The following is a 13,772-nucleotide window of genomic DNA, read 5'->3' as shown; positions in this document are numbered from 1 at the left end:
TTGTCATCATATTGTTAATTTGACGGTTTCGATAATAGTTTAGTTTAGTTTTTTCGATCACATGATTACAATGCAGATTGATTAAATATGTTGGTGGATGGATTTAATGTTATCTAAATCAATTTTATTTATTTATCTTTAATTGTTGAAGTGGAAATTATGAAGTGAAGGTATATGGATTTAATGTTTTTTAAATCAATTTTGGTTATTTTTCCTTAATTTTTTTATAAATCTTGAGAAAACTACATGCTTTGCTGGGCTAACAATTCTTAATCACAAGTAGAACTAACCGAATTTTTTTGTGATCCGTTTGATCAAAGATATTATGTAAAGGGTTAGTATCAAATACAAAGTTTCTGGAAAATAAGAAGTCGTACGATGGGTATTAAACGCAGGGGCGAAGGTTAGAAGGGAGGCCCCGACCCCCCGAACTTTTCGCTCAGTAGTGTTATTTATGTAGCTTTCGTATAGAAATTTTTGGGTATATACGTTTTGGACCCCCCGGTTCTATAGAAATTTTTGGGTATACACGTTTTCGACCCCCCCCCCGGTCGGAAATCTCAAGCTTCGCCACTGATAAAACGGACTCCGATTGACCCCATTCAAGCGGCATTGGAACCGTCACATCGAACTCTACGATGTGAGATTTTAGGTTTTCGTCTTTAGATGTTTAGCTCATAGATTTTAGACTTTTTTGTTTACATCATTGTGTCTTTTTATTTATTACTGTGTCTTTTCTATATTTGTGGCATTGTGTCTTTTTTTGTGACTCATTGTTATATTTTTCGTCGACATTATGTTATATCTTTCGGCATTGTGTTATATTTTGCTCGACATTGTGTTATGTTTTTTGATCCATTGTGTCTTTAGACACTTCTTATTTTTAGGAGTCTTTGTAGAATAACTTTTCTCATTAAGTATACACAAGTTTGGTTAGTTGATATTAAATATGCAGTGAACTATAGGCGTGAATCTTTCGCTTGATATGTCCATTGATTGTCAATATGTAGGTACTAACGCATCCACAAAGGTTTTCTTTGCGCTTCTTAACATCCTTGTCAAGCACGCAGGATATAGAGAAGTGATGGCTGAAGAGGTTGGATTCACTTCGTGTTCATCGGTTTCTGACAGTAGCGACGCCAACACTCCAATATCTCACTGCATTCATGGGTAAGCTTCTTAACCTAAGTTTGACCAAGATATTATGTGTCATTGACCTGTTACCTGACTTTGACCCCTTATGGTTTTCTCAAGTTCATGTGAGTGCAGATTGATTAAATATGTTGGTGTATGGATTTAATGTTTTCTAAATCAATTTTATTTATTTATCTATAATTGTTGAAGTGGAAATTATGAAGTGAAGGTATATGGATTTAATGTTTTTTAAATCAAGTTTAGTTATTTTTCCTTAATTTTTTATAAATCTTGAGAAAACTGCATGCTTTGCTGGGCTAACAATTCTTAATCACAAGTAGAACTAACCGATTTTTTTGTGACCCGTTTGATAAAAGATATTATGTAATGGGTTAGTATCAAATACAAAGTCTCCGAAAAATAAGAAGTCGTACGATGGATATTAAACGCAGGGGCGAAGGTTAGAAGGGGGGGTCCAACCCCCCGAACTTTTCGCTCAGTAGTGTTATCTATGTAGCTTTCGTATAGAAATTTTTGGGTATATACGTTTTCGACCCCCCGGTTCTATAGAAATTTTTGGGTATATATGTTTTCGACCCCCCCCCCCCCCGGTCGGAAATCTCAACCTTCGCCACTGATAAAACGGACTTCGATTGACCCCATTCAAGCGGCATTGGAACCGTCACATCGAACTCTACGATGTGAGATTTTAGGTTTTCGTCTTTAGATGTTTAACTCATAGATTTTAGACTTTTTTGTTTACATCATTGTGTCTTTTTATTTATTAATGTGTCTTTTCTATATTTGTGGCAATGTGTCTTTTTTGTGACGCATTATTATATTTTTCGTCGACATTATGTTATATATTTTTCGGCATTGTGTTATATTTTGCTCGATATTGTGTTATGTTTTTTTGATCCATTGTGTCTTTGGACACTTCTTATTTTTAGGAGCCTTTGTAGAATAACTTTTCTTATTAAATATACACATGTTTGGTTAGTTGATATTAAATATACAGTGAACTATAGGCGTGAATCTTTCGCTTGATATGTATATTGATTGTCAATATGGAGGTACTAACGCATCCACAAAGGTTTTCTTTGCGCTTCTTGACTCCCTTATCAAGCACGTACTTTAGCAGGATATAGAGAAGTTATGACTGAAGAGGTTGCATTCACTTCGTGTTCATCGGTTTCTGATAGTAGCGACGCCAACACTCCAATATCTCACTGCATTCATGGGTAAGCTTCTTAACTTAAGTTTGACCAAGATACTATGTGTCATTGACCTGTTACCTGACTTTGACCCCTTATGGTTTTCTCAAGTTCATGTGAGTGAAGGAAGGATGGTAATTTAATAAATTGGTCACTGTTATATAAATTTAATAAAACCTTTTCAAGCTATTTTAATTACATTATTATTTGTAGTTGTAGAAGCGGTGGTCGAGCTAAACATTCATCACAAGCAGGCTGGACGGATGAAGAGGTTAGTTGCATTAGGGCTATAAACGAACTGAACGTTCAACGAACAGTTCGTGAACCGTTCGGCGGAAGTTCGTTTATGTTCGTTCGATTAGCTTAACTAACGAACACGAACAAAAAATTTCGTTCGGTTAGCTTAGCGAACGAACACGAACACAGGTCTCGTTCGTTCGACTACGTTCGTGAACGTTCGATAATATGTTCGTTTACGTTCGTTTGTGTTTGTTTGATTATATAAAAATAATAATAAATGTCCGTTTACGTTCGTTTGTGTTTGTTTGATTGTATAAAAAAATAATAAATAATAAACCTTTTATCTAAACATATTGAAAACTTGAAACCCTATTTTTTCTAAGTAGCTAAAATTTGGACATTCTAAGACATTTTTGGGGATAATTATGTCTAAATTAGTTAAACTTGATTCATCGTTTGGTGATCTAGTAGACTTCTTGTGTTTTGATTTATCATTTTATGGTTCCATTTAACTACTTATATTCAATGTTTAAGAATAATGGTGTTTTTATTTTTTTATTTTCAAGTTAAATGTTTGTTTGCGTTTGTTTTTATTTGCTTGCGTTCGTTTGTGTTCGAGACCAGTGTTCACGAACTGTTCGTGAATAACTAAATTTCTTTAACGAACGAACATGAACATAAACTTATTTTCGGTATGTGTTCGTGAACAGTTCGCGAACATGTTAATTTCCTTAATGAACGAACACGAACATAGCCTTGTTCGTGTTCGTTCGGTTCGTTTAGAGTAGTTGCATAGATATATGCTTTCTTGCTTAACATTTTTGGCAGTAAAAAGAAGACAGTTTGTTGATGTATTCCCTTGTTCATTGTCAATATACCATATGATAGGTTATATCATTGTTGCAGTTTGCATTCAGTATAGTAGATTTATCTAGTAAAATGCCCATATGAGGATTGTAACTTCAGCATCTAGTTTGTATTCTACCTTTTCACAACGTAAACATTGATGCGGGATACTAATAGTTCTTATATCTTGCATTGTAGGACACTATGTTAACGGACCAAGTGAAGAAGTACAATGGTCGAAACTGGAAGAAAATAGGTAAGATTAAATCAATTTTTTCGTAGCAGAATTTGATTTTACATGTGTATAAAACTGTAACCAAAATCGTTACAAGTTAATATAAATATTTATCATTTTCTATTTATTTTTCTTTATTTTTCAGCTGAATTTATACCTGGAAGATTCATTAGATGCACAGTGTCTGCATCGTTGGCAAAAAGTTCTTAATCCTGATCTTGTTAAAGGACCTTGGACCAAAGAGGTATCTTTTGGACTATCTTTATATTCTAAAATTAAGAAGTTATTGTTTGTTGAACTGGTGCTTGTTATGTTTAATACTTTAATTAATTTGTTGACAATTTTATCATTAAATTTCTTTTCAGGAGGATGATTGTATTAGGGAGCTTGTTGAGAATCATGGTTGTAAGAAATGGTCACTTATCGCGAAACATTTGGCTGGTCGAATCGGCAAGCAGTGCCGCGAAAGGTAATATATTAGTTTATACATAGTCGGAGTTATGTGTCGCGTATTAACGATGAAACATACTTGTATGGATTTTTAGGTGGTACAACCATTTAGATCATGCAATACAGAAAGATGCATGGACAGATGATGAGGAATCAACTCTTGCATATTACCATCAAATATATGGTAATAGATGGGCGGAAATTGCTCGAATTCTACCTGGAAGATAGAAACAGATATCTTTTCATTTTCTTTACGTATTAAGGGGATATTGGATTTAAATAATCTCAACTTTCATCATTTAGGCGATAACACTCCCAACTTACGACTTATACCCCGTCACTCCCTACTTTCAACTTATTTTCCTCTGGCACTCCAAAATTAACTGAACCTTAACCCAATTAGCTGATGTCAGATGCCATGTCACTAAACAAGTGCCACATCAGATTCCACGTCAGCAAAAAGTGCCATGTCAGCAAAAGGTGTCACGTCAAAGTGCCATGTCATATGCCACGCCAGCAAAAAACTAACTGGGTTAGAGTTCAGTTAGTATGGGAGTGCCAGAGGAAAATAAGTTGAAAGTTGGGAGTCGCGTCATACGATTCGTAAGTTAAGAGTGTTATCGGCCAGATGATGACAGTTGAGGTTATTTAAATCAAATAACATGCATAGATTAAGAAAACATTTTAAAATTTTAATCTTCATCTAATTTATTATTTTATGGGTGACAGAACTGACAATGCAATTAAGAATCACTGGAATGGCACAAGGAGGAGTTTAGATATAAACATCTCACTAGCTGATGTTAGTATAACAAAAAAGAGAAAGAAAGGAGTATCTCTAGTGGAACACAACACCTCTGGAAAACAAGATTCTACGCGATCAAACACTTGTTCAACCGATCTGACCCTCGGGAATAGTAATTATAGTGCTACTGATGATGACTACCTTGGGTTCAATATTGGGACTTCACTCGATAATTCGTTTTTAAGTCTTGGAACACCTAGTTATGGTTCTGTGTGTTACCGCCCGCCAAAACTCAAGAATTTGACGAGTTTGTTAGAAAATGGCGGGGTTGGATACTCGATCTGTGTCTCCAAGTACATCCGACGGTTACAGGCAATCTAATGATCAAATGTCTTGCTCTAGCCCGCCTGATCTTGCACTAAGCATGTCTATTATAAGGAAAAGAACTCAAAGAAACTGTTGGTTCAGAGTCGTGGTTGCATAGATATCAACCGTCTTTAGGAAGGCGTTTGGACTACATGTTTAATGAAGAGTGCGACCCAACCATGTTTAGATGTCACACCCCGGGTTCTGTTACTTCATCATCAAAGCCGAACGCGATGCTGACTCCTTGATCTACTTAATCATGTGAGTCCCTTTCTAAACTTTTGATATTGGTTGGTCAGTCCAAAATATGTTAAGGTTTTACAAATAACAATATGCCGAATTTTAATACAGATATTACGTGACGTTTCCAAAAGATGTAAGATTTTACACACTTAAACGACTTTTGACCCTTTTGACACGCTGTTTTTTTAAATAATTTTACTTGTTTAACCTAAATCGAACCATTCATAAGTAAATGAGTCGAAATTGTAGCCTATATAAAATCTCAAATCAATTTTTGTATATGGTCTGTTTGAACTTATCTTGTTTTCTTTTTATTGGTAGGTGCAGACATAATAAATCTCTCAAGACAACCTGTTACATATGTAACAGATATATCTTATCCTATATGGTGGTAGTGCAATGGAAATTGATAGAAAATAGTACATACTTATTTTTTTTACTGTGCAGTTTTGTTTTGGAACTGCATATAGTATCAATAATATAGTATAGGTTTGAATTATAAAGAAGGTAATTGCTACTTTGGGAAATAGTTAAATTTTTTACTATTTTATTTATCCTTATCTTTGAAAAGAGCAAGATCAAGTTTTGGTTCTCATGGGATGTTTTGTATACTAGTGGAGTACACAATAGATGTGGGACCTACCCAAAAAAAAATCTTATCCATTGTTTTTTTTTTATTTGGCATAAGTACCTTTCCAAGTTTTTAATGTATCTTAAATATCTTATTATATATAGTTTTTAAATAATATATTGAATTTGTTATTAAGCTAAAATTAATTGGTGTGTGCTAACCCCGGTCACTAGAATTTATCGGATTCTTTATATAAAATCCGAATTCTTTTAAGGCAAATATAAGTTGGATCCTCTACGTGTACGCAGCAAGGAAGAGAATTACCTTAGAAAAAATAAATAACACTAGTGAATTGATTTTAGTTATTCAAAGTAAATTCTTTTTTTTTTTTTTTTTGTTTTTGGTATTGTGAGGAATTAAATCCATCAAAATCATGTAACTGTCGCATCTTATATTTTGTAAAAAAATGTATAGGTTTAATTCTAGTAGTTGATATTAATAATATGCATAATAGTGGGTGGATAAGATGCAATCAGATCATGTGTATGATTGAAAACTCATGTCGTATACGGCTTACGAAACCTTGAAAGCGAAATATCCCTTTAGATATAAAAATAATAATTTGTTAAAGAGCAAAACTTTAGTTAACTTTAAAAGTTATATTTTATCGTAAGTATCAAGATTAAAACCAACTTGGAAAACTTATCTTTTGATTCATCAATCTTCTTAAAAATTATACGGGTGGCAACGTCCATGTTTTACGGTGGACTGATGGTATTTTAGGCTCAATAAGATCATGATACGTGTCAGAAATACCCATATTTATTGTAACGTTGGCACCTCCAACAGTGATGCTGCCGATCTTACAATTCTGTCACGGGCATTCCATCGGTGTTTGGGCCAAATAAATACCATCGTTTTGGACACGCGGCTCGACTAAAAAACACCATTGTTTTGGACAAGTGGCTCGATTTCTTTGGACCTAAAATATTCAAGCTAAACACCATCTTCATACGTTAAAACACCGCATCACAGCTCGTGTTTAAAGAAACGTTTGTAACAACGAAATGTCAAATGAACATTCTCTTAAAACATGGGTCAAAAATAGATACTTCAAGTAGATACTTCAAGATTTATATTCAACTCTGATTCTCTGGTAATAAAAAGAAAAAAGGTATTTTTATATTATTAAATTAAAAAGTAATTAAAAATACATTTAAAAAAAATACTTCGTATACGTATGTACAAATGATTACTCTAACAGACTGTAACAGTCCAACTTAATCAGTTAAATTTGTTTCTCCCCCATTCCCCCGTGTATATATATGTATATATCAGGGCGCGCTTATCCCAAAACAAACAAACTCACCTTCTTGATTTGCTCAACCGTTTCTTTCATCTTCATTCTCACACTCACAACTTCTTCTCTCTGGAACTCTCGTTCTGCAAACCCTAACTGCCATGACGAAATCGATTTTAGTCACCGGAGGTGCCGGATTCATCGGCACACACACTGTTGTGCAACTTCTGAATCAAGGATTCAAGGTTACGATCATCGATAACCTTGATAATTCGGTCGAAGAAGCTGTTCATCGAGTCAGAGATTTAGTCGGTCCTCAGCTCTCACTCAATCTGCAATTTCATTTGGTATACTTGCTTCACTTACTTTGTTTTAACTGATTTTGTACTGAATTGTGTTATTGTAGAGGTTTTAGAACTTGAATTTCACTTTGAGATGTGTGAATTTTGTTTACTATGTGTTATGATTAAAAGTGGATGAAGAAGAGTTATGAGAAACTTGTATGGTTTTAGAGATTTGAAGCTCTAATGTGCGTTGTTTACTGTGTGTTAGTGTGATTAGGTTTAACGATATTTGATTCTGTGTGTTTTAGCCCTAATTTGTTTAAAATGTTATGTTATTTCAGAGGTTATTACCTGATTTGGTACTGGATGTGTGTGTTGTTGATGAATAATGTGAGATTTGTGTTAGTGTAGAGGTTTTAGAACTTGAAATTCACTTTGAGATGTGTGAATATTGTTTACTGTGTTATGAAGTTGTATATTTATGAAAAATTGTATAAGTTTTTTTATTAAAAGTGAATGAAGAAGAGTTACGAGAAAGTTGTGTGGTTTTAGAGATTTGAAGCTCTAATGTGTGTTGTTTACTGTGTGTTCGTGTGTTTAGGTTTAACGATATTGATTCTATGTGTTTTAGCCCTAATTTGTTTGAATTGTTATGTTATTTCAGAGGTTATTACCTGATTTGGTACTGGATGTGTGTGTTGTTGATGAATAATGTGAGATTTGTGTTAGTGTAGAGGTTTTAGTGCCGGAAGCTCACTTTGAAGTTGTATATTTGTGAGAATTGTGAAAGTTTTTGAAAAGAAGTGGATGAAGAAGAGTTATGTGAAACATGAGTGGTTTTAGAGATTTGAAGCTCTGGTTTGTGTTGTTTACTGTGTGTTTTAGCCTTAATTCGTTTGAATTGTTATGTTATTTCAGAGTTTTCTACCTGATTTAACTGGATGTGTGTATTCTTGACTAATAATGTGAGAATTGTTACTTTGAGATATGTAAATTTCTGTGTGCTGGTTTTATGAATTGTATATGGAGATGAATTTCTGGAATATTCGTGAGAATTATGGAATATTTTGAGAAAAAAGTGAATGAAGAAGAGTTTATCTGAAACTTGTGTGGTTTTAGAAATTCGAATCCCTAATTTGCGTTGTTTATTGTGTGTTCGTGTTGTTAGGTTTAACTATATTTGATTCTGTGTATTTTATTGATAGTTGGAAAGGATTAGTGCCCTAACTCGTTCAAATTGTTATGTTATTTCGGAGGTTTCTTTTAGTTTCTGAAATATATGATTTGAACTCTTTTACTGTACTTGTGTGCTCTTCTTGTTATACATACTGTCTTACTAAAAGGTAATTAAGTTAGAAGTATATTTCATCTAATCTAACCCTACCACAGTACAATTGATGGCAGCATATGATAAATGATCATATTAATCTGTTCTATTTAGCTTACACCATCAGTCATGTTTCTGAGTCTTGCTATTCAAGAGTGTTAGTACTTTTCAGTAAGATTAATTGAATTTGGTGGTACTTGTTTGTTGCAGGGTGATATCAGGAATAAGGAGGATTTGGAGAAGTTGTTTTCTCAGTCTAAGTATGTTAATTTTCATGTAAATGTGTTTAGTCTTGATTTAGGTTAATTTTGACACAAATGTTTCTTGAATGATCTATGATGACATGGATTCTAAAATCCCTAAAACTGATGTTATTTTGTATGGTTGTTTGTCTTGATTTAACTGTATGCAGGTTTGATGCTGTCATACACTTTGCTGGGCTCAAAGCTGTGGGTGAAAGCATGGCTCATCCGTTTCGTTACTTTGATAATAATCTGATTGGATCAATCACCCTGTACCAAGTCATGGCTAAGTACAACTGTAAGAAGGTCTGTTTTGAATCTATGAATGGATTCACAACTCTAATCTTGATTTTCTCATTCAAAGAGTATTATCCATACTTACATGTGAATGCCGGGTGTGCAGTTGGTGTTCTCGTCTTCTGCTACTGTTTACGGACAGCCCAAGATTATTCCATGTGTTGAGGACTTTGAATTGAAGGCAATGAATCCGTATGGGCGCACTAAGGTATTAGCCTTATATTTTCTTGTGTCGTGACCTTTTTTATTTACTTAACTGTAGCTTGAATGTTAATTTAGACTGTATTGTCGGCTTGATTAGCTGTTTCTTGAAGAAATTGCTCGAGATATTCATACTGCAGATCAAGAGTGGAAAATAATTTTGCTGAGGTACTTTAACCCTGTTGGTGCTCATGAGAGCGGGAAACTTGGTGAAGATCCAATTGGCATCCCGAATAATCTCATGCCTTACATACAACAAGTGGCTGTTGGTAGATTACCGGAGTTGAATGTTTATGGTCACGATTATCCCACAAAAGATGGCACTGCGGTATGTAAAACTTAACTGAAATATCCCAGTTGGAATTTTAGTTATGTAAAACTTTATTAATAACGTGATATGATAACAGGTTCGAGACTACATCCATGTGATGGATTTAGCTGATGGTCATGTTACCGCACTTCAAAAGCTGTTCACGAAAGAAGACATAGGTCAGCAACAACTGTTTTTATTAACATGGTTATCATTCATCATCCAACCTTTTTTTATGCTGACATATATCATGTTCTTTAGGTTGTTTTGCCTGCAACCTTGGGACCGGTCGTGGGACCTCAGTTCTTGAAATGGTCAATGCTTTTGAGAAAGCATCTGGAAAGGTACTCGCACCTTTAACCATCTCTATCTCACATTCCGTCACATAACTTGTACAATCTGTATCACTAACAACCTTACTATTTTCAGAAAATCCCTATTAAATTTTGCCCAAGAAGGCCAGGAGATGCAACAGAAGTTTATGCATCAACTGAGAAAGCTGCACATGAGCTTAACTGGAAGTAAGATATTGGATGCCTTTTTCATTTTATATTATTCCATTAATTTGGATAAATCATCATCATTAATTTGGATAAATATTTTCTTCAAATAAAACGACTTGAGATGACTGTGTTCCCTTTAACCTTCCGACCCATTTGACCCGTTATTAATAAAAACAGCCTGGATCGGCATTGGCCCATTCGATATAAATGGGTTGAATTGGAACATCTACTTGTTAGAAATTCCAAGTAATCACGTGCCTAATATATTGTTTTTCAGGGCAAAGTACGGAATTGATGAGATGTGTAGGGATCAATGGAATTGGGCAAGACAGAACCCATGGGGATATAAGAAGCCACCAACCAAATGAGACACAAGGGGTATAACATTCTCCTAGTTGCAACTGTTACTTTTACTCGGCTCTTCTAGTAAAATACTAGAATGTGAATTCTGTTGTTTCGAAGACATACTTACTTTTACTCAGCTTTTCTAGTAAAATACTAGAAAGTGAATTCTATTCGTTTGGAAGACATACTTTGTTTGTACTGTTGCATTACGTTCGAATATTTTCTAAGTGTCCATATATGTGAAAAGTGACTGTTTGATGAATGTTAATGGCACACATAATATCATCCATGTATGTAATTGTTGCTAGTCATAGATACCTCACTTAGAACACAGTAAGTGCACTGGAACATTTTTTCTTTGACACATGATAGTTAGGGATGAGCATTTGTGACTTGGTACCGGTATCGAGTTTCCTATACCGGATATTTTCGGTACCGATTCGGTACCCACTTTTTGGAGTTTTTGATACCGGTATTTTGCCGAATTTTTCACACAAATACCGATACCGTACCGAACATTTTCGGTACCAGTACTCACATTTGGTGATTTTCGGTACCAAGCTCATCCCTAGTTATGGTTTAGTAGTCCACTTTCCTTTATGTGAAGTTAAATTGTATGTTTTATATAGGAAATTCAGTTAAATTGTATGTTTTATAGAAACTTCAGTTAAATTGTAGACTAGTAATCAGCGTAATTGTAAGAATCGCTAGGCGCTAGGTACTGACTAGCGATTAATCGGGATTAATCGGATCGAGATTTTTATATTTAATTTTCAGTTATATATATACACACACATTTTTATATGCAGTTTTCTAAAGTAAACATGTTTTAACCCATCATTGACCCATTTTTTAAGTAATTCGAAGGAATTTATAAGGTTTGGTCGACATTTAGCCGGCGTATGGCCAAATTTTGGCTAGAATAGGACTGTCATTGACCGCCTAGCGATTAATCGGTGAACCTCTCCGATTAGTGATTAATCCGATTAGTGATTAATCGGAGACTCGTCAGGATTTTTACAACCATGAGCGTAAGGACCCTTTAGATTGCATTTTCATAAGGTTTTAAGGCTTATTCTCTGATAAAGAATGTCCACCATAAATCCTGTCCAGTAAAATAACCGAAAAACAAGCGATATTCCAGTAATTGCCTATTTGCCCTCTTTGGTTTCAAATTTGAATTACTTTAAAAATATTTCTCACACAGTCAAAAGCGTATATCAGATTAGAATTTATAGGGGTAAAAGAGATCCACCCTTTTCTCTTTCAAAACATAACCATCCTGCAACCTCCGTCTACACCCAATGTCCACCGAACAACGAGTGTCATGGTCGGATTCTTTCTCCGAAGCCCAAACCGCCATCCAGACCCTCTCCACCATCATCTCCTCCGTCCCACCGCACGTCTCCTCCTCCGACTCCCCGGCATTAGCCCTCCTCAATGACCCGGAACTCGCATCCCAAATCTCGAACCACCTTCGCCAACCCGACTCTGGAGCCGGAGATAACCAGCTTTGCCGCTGGCTCTACGATACCTTCCACACATCGAAACTCGACCTCCAACTTGTCGTCCTCCGCTTCCTCCCCATTGTCGCTGGAGTCTACCTCTCTCGGATAGCGCTTAGAAAACCGCTAGCCGGTTTCGAGGCGGTTTTGCTGGCTATATACGCACACGAGACCGCTTCACGTGACGGCAAGCCAATCACCGTAAACATATCAGACCTCTCGCACCCAAGCGTTTACCATGAAAGCAGACAACCGTATCGAAGCACGTCAACCGAGCCTAAACAGGTTGTCATCTCCCCTGGTTTGGAGCCTCAAGGAACCATCCGATCAACCAAACGTGCCCGAATCATCGGGGTTGCACTCGAACTATATCACAGCAAGATTGTTGAAATGCCGGCTCAATCAAAGCTCGACTTTTGTGAGTTTTGCATCGTTTGGGCGGGGCAAGACGGAGAGTTGTATAAAGATTTCCCAAATGATGATAAAACAGAAGATGATCAAAAGGGAAAAGAAAGTGAAATGAAGAAGGAAGGAAGGATTTTGCTACCATGGGAGATTCTGCAACCAATGTTGAGAATATTAGGGCATTGTCTGATGGGTATCAACAAGAACAAAGAAAAGAACAAAGAAGTGCATGAAGCCGCATGCCGTGCTTGCAGGAGTCTTTACGCCAGGGCAATGCATGATATCAACCCGAAGGCGATTTTGGCGGTCGGGAGTCTTCTTAAGCTTATCAAAATCCAGAAAGCTTCTATTGATCATACCGAGTTACCCGTTACCAAAGTCATCCATCTTTAAAGCTTATAGTTATGAGTCGATTGTGTCGTCAAAAAAAAAGGTTAGAAAACTGTCTAGGATGTGCATTTCTTGAAATTTGCTTAATTCTATTTTGTTATCATCCAAGATTTGATCTTTATATGATGTTTATTCTAAAGTAGTGAATAATTTCTATAATGATTGTTTATTTTATTGGTGTTTGGAATTTCGTTTGCTGAGATGAGTTTGAGTTTCTTTTCGGAGGCTATTTGGAATAATGTTAAACTGTATTTATGGATTCTAGTTTAGCTTATGGGTTTGTTTGTTTGTTTGTATGTATATGTATATAAGGTTATTTGGTGTACTCTCACGCCCCTTTATTCCACCGTATGCATCTTTAACACCCACATCACCTATAACGGCCTTCACACCCCTTGAAGAAATGGTCCCCCTCCATTAACGCCTCTCTAAAATAAATATTAAATTGATTGTGTGTGTAAAGGACCCACCCAAGAGTTTTTACGCTCATTAACACGTTAATGAATGGCTCTTTAACACTCTTAACGAATGGGGGGAGTGGCATTTAACGCCCTTAACTCCAAGGCATAAGATGTATCTCAGTGTGTTTTGTAAACGAACTAAACGTTAGGGTGGAGGG

General features: G+C 35.6%; 2 protein-coding genes and 1 pseudogene across 2 annotated transcripts; all 3 read left to right on the top strand.

Annotated features, from left to right (window-relative positions):
* The first annotated feature begins 378 nt into the window (after nt 1-378).
* LOC110866075 lies at nt 379-5,991 on the top strand (annotated as a pseudogene).
* A 1,373-nt stretch (nt 5,992-7,364) lies between these two features.
* On the top strand, nt 7,365-11,115 carry LOC110864375 (bifunctional UDP-glucose 4-epimerase and UDP-xylose 4-epimerase 3). The gene is made up of 9 exons (XM_022113424.2): nt 7,365-7,691; nt 9,166-9,215; nt 9,368-9,503; nt 9,601-9,702; nt 9,796-10,023; nt 10,103-10,184; nt 10,267-10,349; nt 10,435-10,526; nt 10,786-11,115. Exons 1-9 carry the CDS (start codon nt 7,506-7,508, stop codon nt 10,874-10,876), a joined length of 1,050 nt encoding a protein of 349 aa, XP_021969116.1. The 5' UTR covers nt 7,365-7,505; the 3' UTR covers nt 10,877-11,115.
* Nucleotides 11,116-11,248: 133 nt separating this feature from the next.
* Nucleotides 11,249-13,227, top strand: LOC110864376. Its single transcript, XM_022113425.2, has one exon. It carries the CDS (start codon nt 12,158-12,160, stop codon nt 13,154-13,156), a length of 999 nt encoding a protein of 332 aa, XP_021969117.1. The 5' UTR covers nt 11,249-12,157; the 3' UTR covers nt 13,157-13,227.
* Nucleotides 13,228-13,772: the final 545 nt, after the last annotated feature.

This window comes from Helianthus annuus, chromosome 6, assembly GCF_002127325.2.
Source record: "Helianthus annuus cultivar XRQ/B chromosome 6, HanXRQr2.0-SUNRISE, whole genome shotgun sequence".
Lineage (NCBI taxonomy): Eukaryota > Viridiplantae > Streptophyta > Magnoliopsida > Asterales > Asteraceae > Helianthus > Helianthus annuus.
Note: the sequence above shows the minus strand (reverse complement) of the source record. Positions and strands in the feature narration are given on the sequence as shown.